This window comes from Fukomys damarensis, unplaced genomic scaffold (genome assembly GCF_012274545.1).
Source record: "Fukomys damarensis isolate Sample0158 unplaced genomic scaffold, DMR_v1.0_HiC HiC_scaffold_16, whole genome shotgun sequence".
NCBI lineage: Eukaryota > Metazoa > Chordata > Mammalia > Rodentia > Bathyergidae > Fukomys > Fukomys damarensis.
In genome coordinates, this window is record NW_022900928.1 from 61473294 (window position 1) to 61492175 (window position 18882).

An 18882-nucleotide genomic window follows, 5' to 3' on the forward strand; every position below is an offset into this window, starting at 1 on the left:
TGTTATGTATTGCATTTAATTGTTTTTAAGTGTTCAGTTTAGTAACATTAAGTCGCAACCATTACCACTATCTAGCTCCAGAATTTCTGTTTTCCTAAATTGAAGCTCTTTACCCATTAAACATCAGCACCTCATTCCCTCACCTCCCTCCGGTCCCCAGTAATTACCATTTTACTTTTCTGTCTCTATATACTTGGTTATTGTAGATACCTTATATAAGTGGAATCATACACTATTTCTTCTTTTGTGTCTGGATTATTTCATTAACATAAATGTCCTCAAGGTTTATTCATGTTTTAGCATGTATCGATATTTTATCCCTTTTCAAGGCTGAGTAATATTCCATTGTTATCTTTACTGCGTTTTACTCACCCATTCATCTGTCAATGGGAGGTTGTTTAGGTTGTTTCTACCTTTGAACTACTGTGAATGTTGCTTCTTTGAACATGGGTGGGCAGGAATCTGTTTGAGTCCCCACTTTCAGTTCTGTGACTATGCCCAGAAGTAGATTTGCTGGATCTTACGGTGGCTCTGTTTAATACTGGGAGGACCTGCCATCTTGTTTTCTGTAGCACCTTTTCCCAGGAAGCTTCTGCACTCTTGAGATCCATCCCATTTTCTCTCAACAGCCAACATGGAGGGCATTGTCACCATCATGGGCCTGAAGCCCGAGACAACCTACACAGTCCGACTGGCAGCCCTCAATGGCAAGGGGTTAGGCGAGATCAGTGTGGCCTCCGAATTCAAGACACAGCCAGTCCGTAAGTAAAGCCAGCTTCCCAGCCTTTGCCTTATACCCACCCTCTTCTGTCTGGGGACAGCCAGGGACTCTGAGCTGGCCCTGACTCTGCTCGTGGCAGCTCCATCTCCTAGTTCTCTGGCTCTCAGGGATGGCTGACACACACACCTTCATTCTGTCTTGCTCAGAGGCATTGGGGTCACTGTCCTAATAGCTGGTCTGGCGAGTTGGGCTGTCGGGTGGGGGATACACACCACCAGAACAGTTTTGCCAAGAGTGGGAAGAAACCCCAGGGAGGGGTGGGGTGAGAGATTGGCTTCTTGACACAGGCCACAGAGGCCCTAAGCATTTGTAACTTGAAGGAAGAATGCAGACAGTAACAGTTTACATGATTCATGGTGGGATTTTTGATGCAGCAGAGATACTAAGTCATACAGAAATGGAGACTGATATAGGATAAATGAGCAAGAGCAAACCTCAACCAAGACAGAGGGAAAAAGATGGCCATGGCCTTGGACTTTTCCACTCTTCATGTTCTCCCTACCTCACAGGCTCTTTCAAGAGAGCTGCTTCCCCCAGATTCTTCCCAGGGCTGCATCTCTGTTTCCCTCCACCATCCCCTTGCCTCCAGCCCTACCTGCTTGGCTTTATTCCTGCTTCCCATAGTAGCCAGGCTCTGGGTGAGCTTTGCTCTGGCTGTGTCCCTCTGCAGACCAGAGCTGCTGCTCTGGGAGGCTCAGGAGTGTGGCCAGCAGGACAATATGCTCCAGAATCCACTCATGAGTAGCCACAGGGCTCTCTGTGCATCCATCTCCTGGCTCCTGTATTTAATGCACATGGGAGAATCCTTTGCTGTCTTGTCTTAAGAGCCAGGACCCTGCAAAGTAACCCCATTGCCTTTTCCCAAAAGTAGAGAAGTCCGTCTCATCTTCCTTCTACAGGGATTGCTTCTTTCTGGATTTGAAGTAATTTGATAATTTGAGTTTCCAGCTCCAACTCTGCGGATTCTGTTCATTTCTTTTACATCTTATTTTTTTTCCCTTGGGTCTGTCTCTTGGCTTTTCTTTTCGTCTGTGTTCCATCCATGGGAAATGCAGATAGCCCTCCTCCACGTAAGTGCCTCTTCATACCTCATTACCTGTTTCCATAGCATTAACATCTGCTAGTCCTAGTTCTTAATTTAGTTTTGGTGCCTTTTTTGTCCTCTAGAGGCTGAAGTAGAGGACACCGTCTGGGCCCTAACCACACTGACCTTAGTCTAGCTGTACCCTCGTTAACATCTGTAGGTTACTTGAAGAGGCTAACACTCTGTTTTAGAGCATGCAACTTCTGTGTCTTTGGAAATTGTGTTTACTTATTAATTTTTGTGTGTGATGATTACCCTTGCCCTTTGGCAAAGATAATGTTTGCTGAGCCACGCATGGTGAAAGTCTGCAGATGGTCCCTGAATAACATGCCATCGCAGCACCTAACCTTAGCCAGTACGTCAGAGAAGTGACCACAGCCTCAGCCAGCCACTATTCAGCATCCCTTCGAGGCAAAAAGAACTTGGGTTTTCACATTTGCCTTTAGGAAACCAAAGAATGGAGTTCAACTGATTCCTTGCTTTTCTGTCAGTTGGTGAGGATGTAAGGATTGGTTAAGGACCCTCCACACAATAACTGCAGTTCTATCAGTGTGGCATGAACTTTGTCCTCAGGAAGCTATTGTGGGTCAAACCCACAGTTCTCAGCTGTGTTTGTTAGCATTGGGTTACTTGTAATGTGTATTTCTGGGTTTGGAAAAGACCGAGCCCCTGTCCTAGTAATTCTCCTGCCTAGAAATAGACAGAGGGTGATTTTTCACAGGAAGGACAATCAGATTGTGTAAACTGTAAATGCAGGACATGGAGGACAAGGATAACAGTGTGCTGGGAGTAGACCTCTGGTCTGACGCCTTTGGCCTTTGTAGATATCTCCAGTCTTCACTTTGCTGTGATGTAGCTCTTTCTTCTTAGTCTGAGCTCAGCCAGGAATGGTAGGAGGCAGGCATTACTCAGACAGACCCAGGGTATTTAGGAATTTAGAAAAGAAGAGGTATTTAGGAAGCTGTGTGCTCATTTCATAAAAAAGCTGTTGGCTCCAGAAAGACACTCAGGGTAATTTATTTTAAAAATTATTCACAAATATTGCAGCAACAGCAAAAACTTATGTAGCTAAGTGTGATGTTAAGAGTTTTTGAACAAGTGCTAAATCCACAGTCTCAGCTGAGCCGGAGTTGGAATGCACCATCTTGGGTGGGCCCCAGGGTGGCCAATGGAGTTATCAGGTAGGACTAATGACAGGCTGCTCTGGGCTGCCAGCTTGCCTCAAGGGAGTTCATGAGAAGCCATCTGGATGGGAGAAGAACTTCTTCCTAGGTCCTCCCCCACTCCACTGGTCCTTTAACTGAGTCTTCGAGGTTCTTCTTTTCTAGATGTGATCAATAAACGAGTGCTAGCTTTGTTATTTAAAGACAGGGAGGCTGGGATGCTGTAGAGTCCCTCACCAGGGACTGGAGCTTTAGTATTGAATCAGAGTAACTGGGTCTGGGATTCCAAAGGCCACATTGATTTTCATTCATTGCCAGCTTAGGCCTGATAAAAATGAGACTTTTGTAATAGCAAAGGCTGTGCTTTAAAGTTAGTGTTTTAAGTTAAATGTTTAATTAAAATGCTCAATTTTAGGGTTGCTTTTTAATTTTTTAAAAATAACCTTATCTCAACCTTATCATTTGTTGTCTAGTAGTATAAAAGTAGCTAACTAATCAAGATTCCAAGAAGCCCTTTGGAGGATGGTAGCATCATTTCTCCATTTTGAGTAGATCATGAATAATACAATAGCAGTGTCACATAAGTCAGTTTTTCTAAATGATATAATAAAGTCATAATTTAAAGACTAAGAAAACAAACTTCCAGATAAGTAGAACAGAGGCCTAGTCTTAAAATATAGTGCACCTGTGTCAAGAACTTAGGCCTGACAAGGTGGTGATCATATGGGAACATCATACTTGCACCAAAGACTTTTGTACAGTCTTTCTTTGCACCCTCATGTGCTTCCCAGAATTGCTAACACGCGGACCTAGTCCAGGAAACAGCCTGCCGCCCTTAGGCCTGTCCTAGAAAAGGATACCATTGACAGATCAATGCCAGCATTCACCACTACTGTGACAAATGCACTTTTTGGTACTAGAGAGTGAGGACAAGTCTTAGGAAGGACTTTCTCTGAATTTTCAGCACCACTCCTTCAAAGACACTAAGGTTGCCTGAGCTCAGGCAAACAGGCTCATCCATCAGGTTAGCTGTCTGTTTTCATAAGTTTAAGAGCCAATAGATTGGTTTCCACCACTGGCTCATCGTACCCACTGACAGCGCACTCCTATCCTAAAGGACTTTTGGAGAGCAGAACTGTGCTGCTCCTATAACAGCATAGTCAGGCCCCAAGTGCACTCTCAACCTCAGGGAAGAGAAGGCATAGAGCCAGCAGGGGCCAGCATGCTTAACAGAGAAGTATTGGCTGCCAGACTCTTGGATTGGGAGGTGTTAGTTGAGTCTACTGATTTAGCCTTATCAGTGAGAGGTCTCAGTAATGACTCCTTAATAGACTTCTCCATGTTCAGCGCATGGATATATGAAAGCCAGATATGAGCAAGGGACACTTACGAAAGCCACAATTACTGAACATCTCTGTTTCTATACTTCCAGATAGAAGGTATGGCTTTCTTGTGTAGAAATGCCAGTGTACAGTGCACAGATGTGTGTGATGGTAATGAGTAAGTTGTGACTCTGGACAAATAAAAAATCTAACCAAGGAAAATGTCCCTGTTTCATGTATTTTTAAGACAACTGCCTGCCGGGTGTCAGGATACTCAGGCAGAAAGCTCATGACTTCTGTTAGCCTGGGGCAGGGGGCAGCTTCCCTGTCAGAACTATTTACAATGTCTTATGCACTTTTCTTCTCCATCACTGAGCCACAAGCTATAGAATTTCATTGCCTGACTATTACTTAATCTGTTTCTATTCCATGAAGCAGAATACTATAGACCATCTCTTGCAAGGTCTAGAGAGCACATAGGAGTCTGTACTTCTTAAAAAGTGTCTTGAGGTTTTTCTTTTCATATGTTGTCCTCTAGGTGGCATATGCAAGTGTATGTTAAATGTATTATATGTGCTTCAAGCACATAAAATGCCATTCCTTTGCCATAGTAATACTGACGTAATCTGAACTAAAAAAATAAAAGAGACAGAAGGAGAAATACACTTTTCCCTGAATTGACCTGGCCATCTAATCATAAGTTAACCTGTCTTGCTCTGATTTCAGGACAGTGTACCTAACATTTAAATCAGATGCCCTCAACTAGAAGGGAATGGGGGACCAAACCATGAGCAATAAGGCAATGCTGGCAACATGTTGATGCTTTTCCAAATTTTTAACTAGCTCCCAAAAAGATCTTCGTCTTGTGATTATTGAAGGGACAACTTCTGAGTATTTACCAATGAAAAACTAAAAATCCTTCAGTGTTTCACGTCCTGAGTGCACAATTTCTAACCATCCACCACATAGAAAATGGCTTAATGATATTTTTTAGCCTGCATCTCTTCACCCTTCCCTTTCTCTGGAGGAGCAGAGATAACTGAACATTATTGGCATCACTCTGCCATAGCAGCATCCACATAGTCATTTTCTGTAGGAAGTTTTCTGGGGGCAGCAGTGTTTTTAGTATCATCTGTATGACAAATGGTCATGAACCTCACCATGTCTTTAAGTAGGACAGTCTATTTCCGATTCATTCAGTTACTAAAATTAGAGAGTGAGGCCTGCCCCTTTGCAGCTGTGCCATGTATCTGGAAATACGTGCCTCTATGGAAATATGTATATAGGATGTGACATGATAAGCCAGTCTTTTTGCCCACTAACTACTTACCTTTGCTGAGGTCTAGGTTCCCTTCTCTTCTGTCCTTCTGATCTTGTAGAGACAGCTGGTACTGCCGAATTGTCTATTTGTTTTCAGCCAGGGTTTGAGGCTTCTGCAGCTGCTCCTGGCCCAGTCTTTCACCTGAACAGCAGGGTTTGGCATGTGCTCAGCCTTCTGGTTAAAAGTTTAGAGAGCTCTGCTGCCGGCTAGTCTGCTGGCCACCTGTTCCATGCATGGTGTTTTACTTCCCAACCTTAACTCTCTACAGCTCCTCATACTGACACCCCAAGATGGGCACTTCAGTTTTTCACTCAGTATCTGTGTGCCTCCACAATCTGTTCCCCTTCCCTTTTTTGTTTTACCTTTATTTTTCTTTCTTTAGCAGCTCCTGCTAGCTCTTCTACCCTTGCTCCATTGTCTTCACCAGCTAGTGAGTATCATTTTCTTCATCCATCTCTCTGCAGGTTGCTTTCCACCAGCCAGTTTGTCTGCCTAATGTTGTCTCTTTCAGCAGATGATAGTTCAGCTCAGATGGTGAAAAACCACACCAGGCATTAGAGAATCAAATAAAGAGACAGAGGTGCAGAGCTTCTCAAATTCAAGGGAGAAAAAAGAGAGCATTGCTCTGGATAGGAAACCATGCAGACAGATTCCCCGAGGCTGCCACGGCTGGCTCTACCCTCAGGATTTCCGGTGGTCTGGACCAAAGATGATATTTGGAAAAGCCAAAGAAATTTACTAAGAAAAATATATGCTCTACAGGGTCATACAAAATGCTTTGAGGTGTTGGGTTCTTACCCTTTTTAATTTTAATTTTAGTTGGCACAGTTAGACTCCAGCACTGAGATCAGATAGTGAGACCTATAGCTCTCACTTTATCCATAAATGCATACATATCTCATAAATATTTGTGAGAAAATAAAGTGTCTGCTTACAGATGTGCCTGGCAGTAGGCATTTAGGCAAACTACTTAACCCTTTTCTCTAAAATAGAATAAGCATTCCACCCACTCTCTTATAACAGCTTTTATCAAGGTGACCTTTGCTCACTTCAGATGTGTACCAGTGATCCACTAGCAATGTTGACTGGTCAGTCTCAGGCTTTGTCATCCGTGCTGTCCCTGGCTCAGTGCCAGCCATTTCAATTTGCTGCTGTGGTCCCTTCATAGGTAGAGAAGGCTCCAGGCCTTCTGCTTTCTGGAGTTTTGAACCTTAGTTTCTAGGTGGAAGAAGATGGACAGCTGCTGAGCAAGCACAAGATGCAACACCAGTCCTGGCTTAGAGCAGCACAAAGTAGCAGGTGTGCAGGGAGGGGAGCCCTGCCCATTTGGTTTTATCTGTTCTTGTACAGCAGAAGCCATTTTGGTATGAGCTCAGCCTCAGGAGAAGACTCAAGCCCCAAGGCCAGAAACTGCCTTTTACCATCTTTTTGACTCAGAAACATGCCCACCACTCCACACATGCCATTCCAGGCAACACCAGAAAGAGTTCAGCTTTGGAACCAGGCTGACCTGGGATCAGATATCCCAGCTCTGCTACTTCTGCCTACAGCTCTGTGACTTCTGATGAGTCACTCAGCTTTCCTGTTAGGTTTCTCATCTCTAAAATAAAGGACACATTACACTTACCTTGTAGATATTTGTGAAAAATTAGAAATTAAACATTTAAAAGACAAAAGCACAGTGCCCAGCATATAGCAGCTGGGATAAATAGTAAGAATAAATGGTTATGTTATTTCTTGCTGCATGAGAGTCATTTGTCAGCAAAACCTCTGACAATGTATCTAAATATTTATATTAATATTGATACACCAGGGACCAAAGGAATGAGAGATACTTCCTTCATCATCTCTGTCTTTTCTTTATAGTGATGCCTATTTTCAAGAGATATACAAACATATGTACAATATATACATACCAAATTATGAATTTATCTATATTCTCTCCTTCACCTTTATGTGCCTTTTCTGTCCATGTTTCCATAGCAACCTGGCCTTTTCCTGCCCTTACAGCCACAGAACTGTCTAGTGAGTACCCGAGCTGAGCTGCTCTCAGCCCCACCTCTGATTCTGCTTGCTATAGAGCCAACTTCAGGGTTACAGCACTGCCTGATGTGTCTCTTTTTATTAAAAGCAACAGTTGTGAATGCACGGAGGCTCCTGGCTTAGAATGGTTTCCTAAGCATGCTGTTTGCTTGGCCAAGAAAGCAAACCAAGCATCCCCAAAAGAAAGAGGATAATTATTTGGAGAATGCTTTGATAAGGAGGCCTTTCCAAACTGACTTTCACATTAAAAATAGAAAAAGATTAGGGAAATGCTGAGGAGACAAAGAAGAGCAGTTCCTTCTTAGCTGTCCCTCACTCTGAAACACACACACACACACACACACACGCACACACACACACGCACAGCAAGGGAAGAAGCAGGAAGAAATAGCTGCCTGGGGAAAGGTGGAGGGTGTGCAGGAAGGAGGGAGTCTCTGCCTTCTGGCGCACTCCTGCCTTTGTCTCACCATGCACAGAGCACACACATGCAGAAGGCCAAGCTCCTGCAGGCTCTTTTCACGATTCCTTCTCTGTGCTAGAAAACTGATAGACCAAAGAACCCTAACCCAGACTCACTCTGAGTTGAAAGTCCAAATGACAGTGCTGGAATTCAGCTCTTAACAACAGATTCAAGCATCAGACTGAACTGCCTTTTGCCATCGTGGAAAATATGGTGCTGAATCACCACCATGACAGTTTCCAAGCTGATCTTTGTGATGCTCTTACAAAGTATGGTGTGTGTTGAGGACTTAAGGCTCCCAACCAAGGAGTAAGAATGTGTGTGTGCGTGCTTACTGTGTTCAAACACCAAAGCTGTACAGGGGTTTCAGGTTTTATAATATTTCTGGGTGCACAGAAAAAACAACATATATCCCATCAAGCAATAATCAGGGTGAGCACACACACACACGCACAGCAAGGGAAGAAGCAGGAAGAAATAGCTGCCTGGGGAAAGGTGGAGGGTGTGCAGGAAGGAGGGAGTCTCTGCCTTCTGGCGCACTCCTGCCTTTGTCTCACCATGCACAGAGCACACACATGCAGAAGGCCAAGCTCCTGCAGGCTCTTTTCACGATTCCTTCTCTGTGCTAGAAAACTGATAGACCAAAGAACCCTAACCCAGACTCACTCTGAGTTGAAAGTCCAAATGACAGTGCTGGAATTCAGCTCTTAACAACAGATTCAAGCATCAGACTGAACTGCCTTTTGCCATCGTGGAAAATATGGTGCTGAATCACCACCATGACAGTTTCCAAGCTGATCTTTGTGATGCTCTTACAAAGTATGGTGTGTGTTGAGGACTTAAGGCTCCCAACCAAGGAGTAAGAATGTGTGTGTGCGTGCTTACTGTGTTCAAACACCAAAGCTGTACAGGGGTTTCAGGTTTTATAATATTTCTGGGTGCACAGAAAAAACAACATATATCCCATCAAGCAATAATCAGGGTGAGAAGGCAGAACACAGATATGTAAAATATAGCTCCCACTCCCTGGGCCAAGGCTTCTGATACATAATTAAATAGAGAAGGAGAGTTTCCTGGTTCGATGTGTTGCATAAAATGGTTCTTTTTCTCCTGCAGAACACAGCTAAGAGTTTGCTTTCTTGGTGTTTCCTTCGTGTATGTGCTGCAATGAATTTTAATTCTTGATGCTTTTGAGGTTTCATTTTGTCAGCACAGCTAGTGACAATGAGCTGTACTCACATAAGTTTAATATAGATGATGGGGTTTTTTGTCGTTGATTTTGTGGGGGCTTTTTGTGGGGGCTTTTTGCATTTAGAAAAGGAATGCAGCTAACAGCACTTTTTCTTCTATAGTGTCCGTCCTGTCCTTTTTTCAGCCTGGGGCAGTGTATGTCTCCACACAGTAGGAGAAATCTACATGATGCATTCACACAGCTGCATTATGTTTAAGGTGTCTCTGTATAGCTTGGCCTTCTGTGTCAGTGAAACAGAATCTTGGTTGCAGATTTTTCTTGAAGGAAGAGTGAAGTGTTTTTCCCCTGACATGTGCTTAATTTTTAAATATCAGACATTTCTGCCCGTAGACAAGTGCTTAGTTGTGTTATCCAAAAGAAGAAATTTTCAGTCTGTTTAATTTTGAACCACTTGACTAATGTCACCAATTATAGGTCCTAGTGGATAGCAAAATAAAGGAGAGGCATGTCACAGTTGGGCAGCCGCCTACGTTTAACACGAACATATTCTAGTACATGGGAACTGCAGTGGGACTACTAGCAAGGTAGATATGAACATGAAAAAAATACATCAACCATCAATCACTGGTTTCAAAAATAAATATATCTCCTAGTTTTGCCTGTCTTTGTTAATCTATTTAGGAGTGGATAAAGATATTCTAAATAAAACCAAAATATAAATTGCTCGATTGTATATATTCCCTGCAGGGCATCATGTCAGGCAATCAGAAGCATACATTCTGTTAGCTCACGGTGGCAAGGGAATATGTAATTTGGCTAAAGCATTTTTGTCTATTTTTAATCAGCAGGGTTCTTTGGACAGACAGGTATTTTCATCACCCTTCTTAGCCTGAACTGGCAATAGCCAGAATTTCCCCAGGTCTATGAAAATTAGAGTGGGAAACTCCAAAATGACTTTTCAGAAATTAATATCATTCAGTCCCAAATTGAAATGTAGAGTACATATAAGACCAATAGAAATGTAGATGAATCCAAAGAAAGCTGTTTTCCACGTTGTAAATCTCAAATCCATTTCTTATCAGTGCAGCCACATGTCTGAAGATAAAACTTCATCCAGTCAAATACAGTCAAGCATCTGTTTAAAGTCAGACCCTCTCTGCTCATTGGGCCAGCAGTTCAATGTCTACAGTTTTGTGGCAACAGAGCTATTGTCTCAACTGACAGAACAGAAACTATTCTCCAATCTGCACTGACTTTGTCCTATATGTGTGTCTTGACTTTGGGGAGTGTCATTTGGCGTTGAGAGTATTGTGGATATGCAAATAAGAAAGTAAAATAAGACCCTCAAGGCCACCATCTCTGGCCTGCACCCACCCACCCCAATTTAGCTGTTCCTTATCCTTGTTTCACCAGTGGAAATATGAATTGCCTTTTCTTAATTTAATAAAATCTTTTGTTTTTCCAGGGCTCACAGTCTTTTCCTTTCCAATCTTGGGACTTTTCCTTGATTATTCATGATCTGTTTTACTGCCTTAATTTCCCAAGGATGCTGAGACATTTCTGGAATCTATGAATAATAACTTGCTTTTTTTCTTTTCCTTTAACAGTCTCCTGGATTGACTTTGACATCTGGGTCCTGACAGAAACACCTCCCCATTTCCAAACAAGTGTTCATGCTCCTTGATGTGATATTAATATGCAGTGTTGCAGCTATATCTAATGCTTATTGGTGTTGTTAACCAAGTGCTCTTTATGATTTATTATTCTTCTATTTCTGGGCAGTTTTACTGTCCTCCCAATGTTTCTTATATATGCTGCTAATTTAATTTGATTTCTCCTTTTATTTAGTCTGTGATTTTGTTGTTGATTTTCTCCCTGCCCATTGTTTACATCAGTTTTTAATTTTTTGTATTTTCCATGTGACCTCCTCCACTTTCCTTTCAACCAATCATGTGCGTGCGTATCATGTGACTTTGTCATGTGGCTTGCATGGTGCTGATGATGTCGTCCACGCTGGTGAACAGAAGGTAAAACTCTTTGTTCTGATTAGTGAAATAAATCTGGAACCACAGCTGGCACCTAGGGCTTACTGATTCCCTCTTGTCACAGATTTTCTAAACAATTTCAGAGATTTGAAAGATTTTCTCAGGTTCTCAATTCACATCCAGAATACACCATTCCTTGCAACCTTGACATGGCAAATTGATAACATGACAGCCTTTAGTTTAATATTTTGCTTCAAGAAATTTGATGATATCAGCTGCTCTCTATAGTAAGACCATGTTAGCCACAACACAATTTTCAATCTTGAATTTTTACTAGAGTTAATCAGACTTATTCCCCCAGAAACATGCTTTGTAAATTAGTCTTATAGCATTGCTATTTAACATTATATCCAGTAGTTTTATAAACTACACTTGAGCCACAGTCCTCTGAAAATATTTGCAACCTTAAAATGCTACAGAGAGAAATACATAGCTATTGCAATGGTTGTATATGTCCAGAACCAATAAGAGTGCTTCATCATATCCATGCAAATTGAGAACTTTCTGAAATAAGAATTTGGATTAGAGCAGTTCAGCTGTGATTACTGAGGTGTCACTTTTTTAGAGTGGCCCTTCCCCAGGCAGAAGGAACAAATCAAGCAAAAGTCACTTGGCAGTTGCCATGACTGGAAGTCTCAGAGTAATCATGAAGCACATGATTGACCCTTGCAGCAAAGGAAATAAAATTATAGCCTAATTAAGTACATAGCACTGACAAAATAATTAGTTAATACTGTGCCTGTCACAACCTTGTTAAAACATTTCTCACTTACCAGAAAGAGAGAAAAAGGAAGCCTTTGCTTGTGGCTTCCCGCACTAAATTGAATACCTACTCAGAACCTGCCCTGGGAGTCAAATGCATTCCATTCTCTCCTAACTGAAAAGTTTTACTTCACGTCACACCCTGAGACACATACGGGCTGCACTGATCACAGAATCAAAACTAACACCAGTAACTGTCCAGTGGGCCCGTGCATGCAAGGGGTTCCCCATTGATCTCACGTCTCTGAGGACTGATTGGGCGACACGGTCAAAACCGTCAACAGCTTGTCTTGCATGTTCTTTGTCCCTAGTCTGTTCTGTGTCATGCTCCCACGTGTCTCAGCCCAGTGTATGTTCCCTCACCTTCACTCTCCATTTACCATCTTGGGGACTCATGCCTTGTGCGTATGGCAGCTTTGCTCTCATTTAGTCCCATTTACAGCCAGAGCCCTGGATTTAACGTAGGCACCATCCTCGTTTCTAAAATATATCTTGTCTGATATTTACATTGTATGAAATAAAGTGGGACCATCCCTAAAACAAAAGGACATTTGGTATAGTCCACAATAATAGATTTGAACTAACTTTAAAAACTATCTTGATGTCAGTCATAGGGCAAAGAACAGTGAGAGTCTAAGGTTTTCTGAAACTTTCTACACAACATATTATAATTGTAGTGTTTCCTTATATTGGCCACCAGCAGGAGCAGACTTCTTTCAGACTGGTGTTGACTACTCAGTAGCTTATGTTCCAGAAAAATGTCTGGATCTTCCCCATGAAATACTAAGTGTGAGCAGATGTTGGGGATTTGAAACTCATTCGTTTATTTTTTAAAATGACTTAGGTCATTTTTGTGCAGAGATGTGATTCAAAATGAAACAAAGCACAATGTTAACAAGGTAGAAACTAATCCACTTCTCTGAAGAAAGGAGTTTCCTAGACATTTAAAAGTGGCCAGAATGGTTGGAGGTGTTTCCTGTGGTTGCCCTAGAAACTCACCTCAGCTGTGATCTTGACTATCAGCAAAAATTGTGGCCAGTAAAAACACTTACTGACAGCCTTATACCAAAACTATGGTTACTCCTCATCAAACAGTGTTCCCATTCATGACAGCTGCTCTCCCACTATCTACAAAGGGCAGGCTGAGGACTTGTTATTCAGGTGAGCTGCCAGAAGCAGAAAATGGCCTTTAATACCAAAATCTAAGGGGATGGAGAGGTCACAGCAGATAAAATTTACAGGGGAGAGATATAAAGCTTAGTTAAAGACAATTACTGTGTCCTTTTCCTGAGCACTAGTAAGAACTTCGGCTGCACTGGACCTGAATCCAAAAGGTTTGCATGAGCTGTGAGTCCTCTTATCGATGAATCATCTACCCAATGATTAATGGAATCCAGTGTTCCCTGGCCATCCTCTGTCCACTCTTCACCCCAGATTTCCTGAGGCTCACTTACCAGATGCTAGATATTCCATCCACCTTAAATTCAGCTGCATAGTGTTTACTGAGTCCAGCAGCCCTGAAAGGAGAAGGAGCGGGGTGAGAATGGGAACTGAGCATCATCCTCCATGGTACTTGGCTCCAGAGCCTACAGAGCTTCACGTGTAGAGGCCCACGATACACTGAGATACCTGTGCTGGGATGGCAGGACTGACTTTGCTGTGGGGAATTATAATACCCCTCCACACCAAAGCTGATTTCTAACATAGCCTTGTATAACTACAGGGCTTCCGATGACTCCACAGAACCATGCTTTGGTGCACCAGCTGTTGAAGATTCTGTAAATGGGACTCTCCCACCTCTCTACCAGCACGTGTGTGATGAGAAATCCACTGCACTGTCATAATGCTGCATGTCTGAGCATGGCTTCCTCCCCACCCATTCATAATGATCTTTTTTTTCTTTAGCTACTGACACTGACTTGTACTAGGAAGTGCTGATTCTGATGAACTAAACTCTTTAACATCCAGTCTTCCTTCTTAGATTGAAAGCATCACTAACCACCCCTTCCACACCCTCCTTTATTTTTTACAGCTGTGTGTCTGGATTACCATGATCTCTGACAGGTCGACAAAGACTTTTCACCAGGGTCTCTGCTTTAATTGCTTTTATTTCTAAGGATTTCCCACACTGGAGGCTCCCAGGGTAGAAAGTTAGCGGGAAGGGTCTGAAGAGGGAAATAGTGATGTGTATCAGCCTGAAATCTGTGGGCATTTGCTGAGGGCTGTTGCTGGCTCTGGAAACAGCCAGGTCCCCCAGGGTTCCAAGAATGAGGGTGGAAATATCTCAGGGGCCACTTTCTTTTTCATAACCAATCTAATGTCCATGAAATAGTGTTGAAGATGTGAACCAGCTCCCTTTGTGGCCGTGGAGGCAGGAGCCTAGTTAATTGTTGGTGATGGTTATTTCTGTCCCATCTTCCTCAGCCTGGATCAACCCCATACCACAAGCCATACTTTCACGGTCATATCTTCTTTTTAGGATGATGAAACAAGGATAATTGATCAATTAATCCATTGGTGTTTTCATGACACCCACAAGGAGGGAATCAGTATTTTCTGTGGTTCAGTCTGTCAGAGCTCATTTGATGCTATTTAATTTGTACTTCATGCTGCCATTTGCCACCGTACTGCCAACACAGCTTCATAATTCCTAAGAAAACTACTGCTTAAACGGGTGTATGGACCAGGTGCCTGAGGGAGCTTGGCCTCAGAGAGCTAAGTATCCTTCCTCTGCAAAATCTGGGCAGTGTACCCACTCAGTTTGTATCCCGATATTCCCTGGACCCAGAAATTAGCGTGGAAAAGAGTCAGGTCACTAGCATAATAAGTACATCCTCAACTCAGGAAAAGAAAAAGATTCTAGAGGCCTGATTTCAGGGGGATTAAGGCCAAAGGCAAATTGACACCCATCCTTAACACTGTCAGGTTCTTTGGGACTCTCAGAAAGTCAGGCAGGCTACCAAAAGAGGCATTGGGGAAAATTAGAAGGATCTACGAATGTATGCAACATAAATCACATTAGATGCTTTTGTTTGACATCTACAGATGAGTGCTCTGTTCCAGGAAGGAGAATTAGTTGTCTAATAATTTTAATTCCAGATTCCCTAAGGCAATTTGCTGAACCCCTAAGGACCTGTCAATAACTTCCTGATGGAATTGTAATGTTTCTGATTGGAAAATGAAAGCGGCTTCATATCTGAATGACTAAGTCATACATTTGGAACTTTTTAAAAGCATATAATATAAAGGTATACACAGACTTCAAACTGTTTGGACGAAATAACCAACCAAAGGAGACAGGAGTTAGGATAAACAAAATGAATAATATTTTTAATAACAATGCTATTTGTTAGGAAAAGTAAAATAATTTAATGCGAGGTCTGTGTTCATTAGTAGTTTATATCCAGACCCCAGAATTATTTGTGGATTCCTGAGAGAAGAAGCAAGGTAGATATGCAGACAACAGAGATGGAGACTTTTGTGGGTGATGGCTGTTTCACACCTCAGTATTTCCTGCAGAATATACAACTGTTGGTGCTTGGACTTCTTTAAGTGAGAAGTAGAAAACGTTTTCTTCTAAAATTCACAAATACTTTGTAATGTCCTGGACTTGCTATCATTTTTGTCTTGGCATTCATATTTCCAGCAGTAGTTTCTAACCCCTGGAGCTCCTGCTGACAAGAGGAAGGGCACGAAGCTGACTGAGAGTTAAGGGCACAGAAATTCCATAATTACAAAGGAAGAACCTACAAATCTGCGTGGCCAGAAATACACGTTTCAATTATAGATTCTAAGGAGGAATTTCATAGACCCTACCTATAATGCATCTGAAGTACATAGATTGGTTTTTCCTTTCCTTTTCTTTTCCTTTGTTTTTATTCATGATTTACATTCTGCTAGAAAAAATACCAGAACTGCTCAATATTTCTTATTTATTATTGACAAGGTTTATTTTTAAGGCACTGCTGCTTTCATCTTTACATAAAATATTTTGGGGGAAAAATTTGAGTCATAGCTGAAGCTAAACTCAAAGGGTATAATTAACCCCAGGGGTCTTCTTGGAGCAACCTGCCTTTTGCTGCTGAATAGCAAACCAGCATTTACAAATAATTACAATATTGGTTTTGCTGAAATTGCTCATAACGATTTCAATCACAGCAGCCACCCCAGAACCTTGGGACCCTCTAAATCATTTCCTCTGCTAATGTATTCAATTAAGCAGTGAGTCTCCTGCTTACTGAGGCCTTGTTTTCTCTATAAAAGCCCATTCCTCATCAAGCATGGCTTTGTGCAGAGTGCTTAGAAACATTTCTTTAACTTCACTTCTAATCTTTAAGAAAAATAACCAACAATAAACACTTGAAGATGAACAAGACAATTAATTAAATAATTCCTCCTTCCAACCCTGAACATACTTACAAATTATAAAGCCACAAGTTGATCAAATCTCTATGATTTTAGTTGAAAATGATATTCTTATAGAAGTACCGTAATAGGAAAGATATTTCTATCCAAGGATCTCAGTAATTTTTTAAAATTACAATAACTTAAGTGTTTTCATCTAGCCTGCAAAAGCATATCTCACTCTCTTTTGAGACTTCATTGACTGACAGACTAGCTGGTTGGTACCCAGTAGGCATTCGATAAATATTTTTGATTAAATCATAAAGCACTCAAAATGATATACTTACACATTATATGGTATGTTGAGATATGATATTGTATGAGAAATAATATCAGAGTAACATGGTGGTCATTCAGATAAGATAACAAATTCTAGTGTTCTAACTGTGGTAAATGTTGGAACTATGTTAAAACTATGGTACAATTTTTAGGGTTAGTTTGGAGTGATTCCGCTTATATTTTCTCTGAAACAAATCCAAAAGTAAGCGTATCTTCAACAGGGCTAGTGAGTCCCATAAAGATTGCTTGGAGAGATTTTTGTTCATATGGCTTTAAAGAGACTTAGGAGTCTCTTTTCAAATGTAGGACTTCTTAAGAAAATTTTTCAAAATTGTAATGCAGAACACAGTTTTTCCCTTAGATATATGGAATTGCTGATCTTAGTGCATCTCCCTGAAATTGGCTGAAGGTCATACACTGTGTCTTCTGAATGCCATAGTATCATGGAAATAGCCGAGGTGTACTTGATCCCCTCTAGCACAGTGACTGTCACTATGCTGCCGTGATGGCAGACCTAGAGGGAACCCCAGAGAACATTGGATCCAGCATGCATATTTTGCAGATGTACAGACTAAGGGATGTGGCTATGGTATTAGACATCCCACAAAGCAGAATTTAAAGAGGATGTTTCTTGTTACTGATCCAGCCTTGGAAACCTATACACTGCTCCATTCGGAGAGAAAACAGTAAGGAGGATGAGCAAAGCAGGTCCAGTAACTTCTTTCCATATATCCCTAAAAAGACTGGGAGAAGTATGTGTTCCTAGTCTGGTGGATGTGTTGGCAGGGCCACCCACACAGAGTAATAAAAATCCCTTCCTTCCTAAGACAAATAGACCATGCAGTACACAGTTGACATTGTGATTCTCAGTGAAGAAAGTTATAATGATTAATATCCATTTCCCTTTAATGCTAGGGTCACCAACCATTTCAATTCGCCTGGGACTGAGTGGTTTTGCAGGACATTGAGCTTCTGATGCTAAAATCTAAAATATTCCAGACTCACTGGGAAGAGTCAGTCACCCTAATTCAGACAGCATAGAATTTATCAAATGTTATTGTACCTTGTTCTTCCACTCATTCAGCAATGCTGAATTTATGTAGAGCTCATACCCTGCTCTGAAACCTAGCAAATTGAGTTACTCTTCAGCACTGGACATTCATAGTAATGTAGACATCACTAAGTATTGTGCAAGACTCAGAAAAGCTAAATACCTGACATATCAAAAGTAATTTCTAAATATTTTCCACTGAGTAGTTGGAGTAAGTGGCTAGGTAATAGTCTAAAGGCAGGACAAGACCTTGCCTGATATCCATTTATCATTGTATTGTGGGGTTTTTCTTAAATTACTGGTTGAAGAAAACAAATAATAAAATATCCTTCAGGCATCAAAACTGTAGATTCTCCCTGCTGCAGTGTGTACGTGTCCCCATGACTACCATTTCTCAAACCTAAATGTGCTCACAGATTACCAAGTGAACTTGTCACAGAAAGAGTCTGTATTTGATCTTACAAGTTCATCTCAACGATTCATCCAGAGACATGATTCATGGTCCAGTGTACCCAGTAGTTCTTCTTCAAGAAAAAATTCTCAGGGGAGTAACAGAAGCCTAGACACGATTACTCTATCAGGAGATGAAAGAGATTTTGGGAGATTGAATGTGAAATTGTTTTATAATTCTTCAGTAGAGCAGATCTGGATCACAGTTTTACAGTGCAGAGATTTAAATTGGCCCTCTACTTATGGAGACACTCCCACTATTTCCATAAAAGGAATACTAACATTACCCAAACCAGTGCATTTCAAATCTTCACCAAAGGAAGGTTCCAATGCTATTGAATTTATGGAAACTTTTGTATTTGCTATTAAACTGCAACATCTACAAACTGTAAGGCTTGTATTTAAGATTCAAACCCAGACTCCCAAGAAGAAAACCATTGGAGCATGCTCTCTATCACTTAGAACTCTTAGCACACAGGAAATGGATTACTCTTTGGATATAATACCATCTTCAAAAATTTCTGT

At 41.5% G+C, this 18882-nt stretch overlaps 1 protein-coding gene across 5 annotated transcripts in view; it reads left to right on the plus strand.

The window, feature by feature from the left end:
* Ncam1 (neural cell adhesion molecule 1) overlaps window positions 1-18882 on the plus strand; it is a 315792-nt gene that overhangs the window by 275869 nt on the left and 21041 nt on the right. For 3 of the 5 annotated variants that reach the window (XM_033764334.1, XM_033764336.1, XM_033764338.1), the window contains one exon: window positions 630-761. In XM_033764334.1, the coding sequence (XP_033620225.1) occupies window positions 630-761 (132 nt within the window). Of the gene's footprint in view, window positions 1-629; window positions 762-1836; window positions 1852-6053; window positions 6102-7654; window positions 7697-11390; window positions 11394-18882 lie in introns of all 5 variants that reach the window. The other 2 variants (XM_033764337.1, XM_033764333.1) reach the window with 1 other exon arrangement.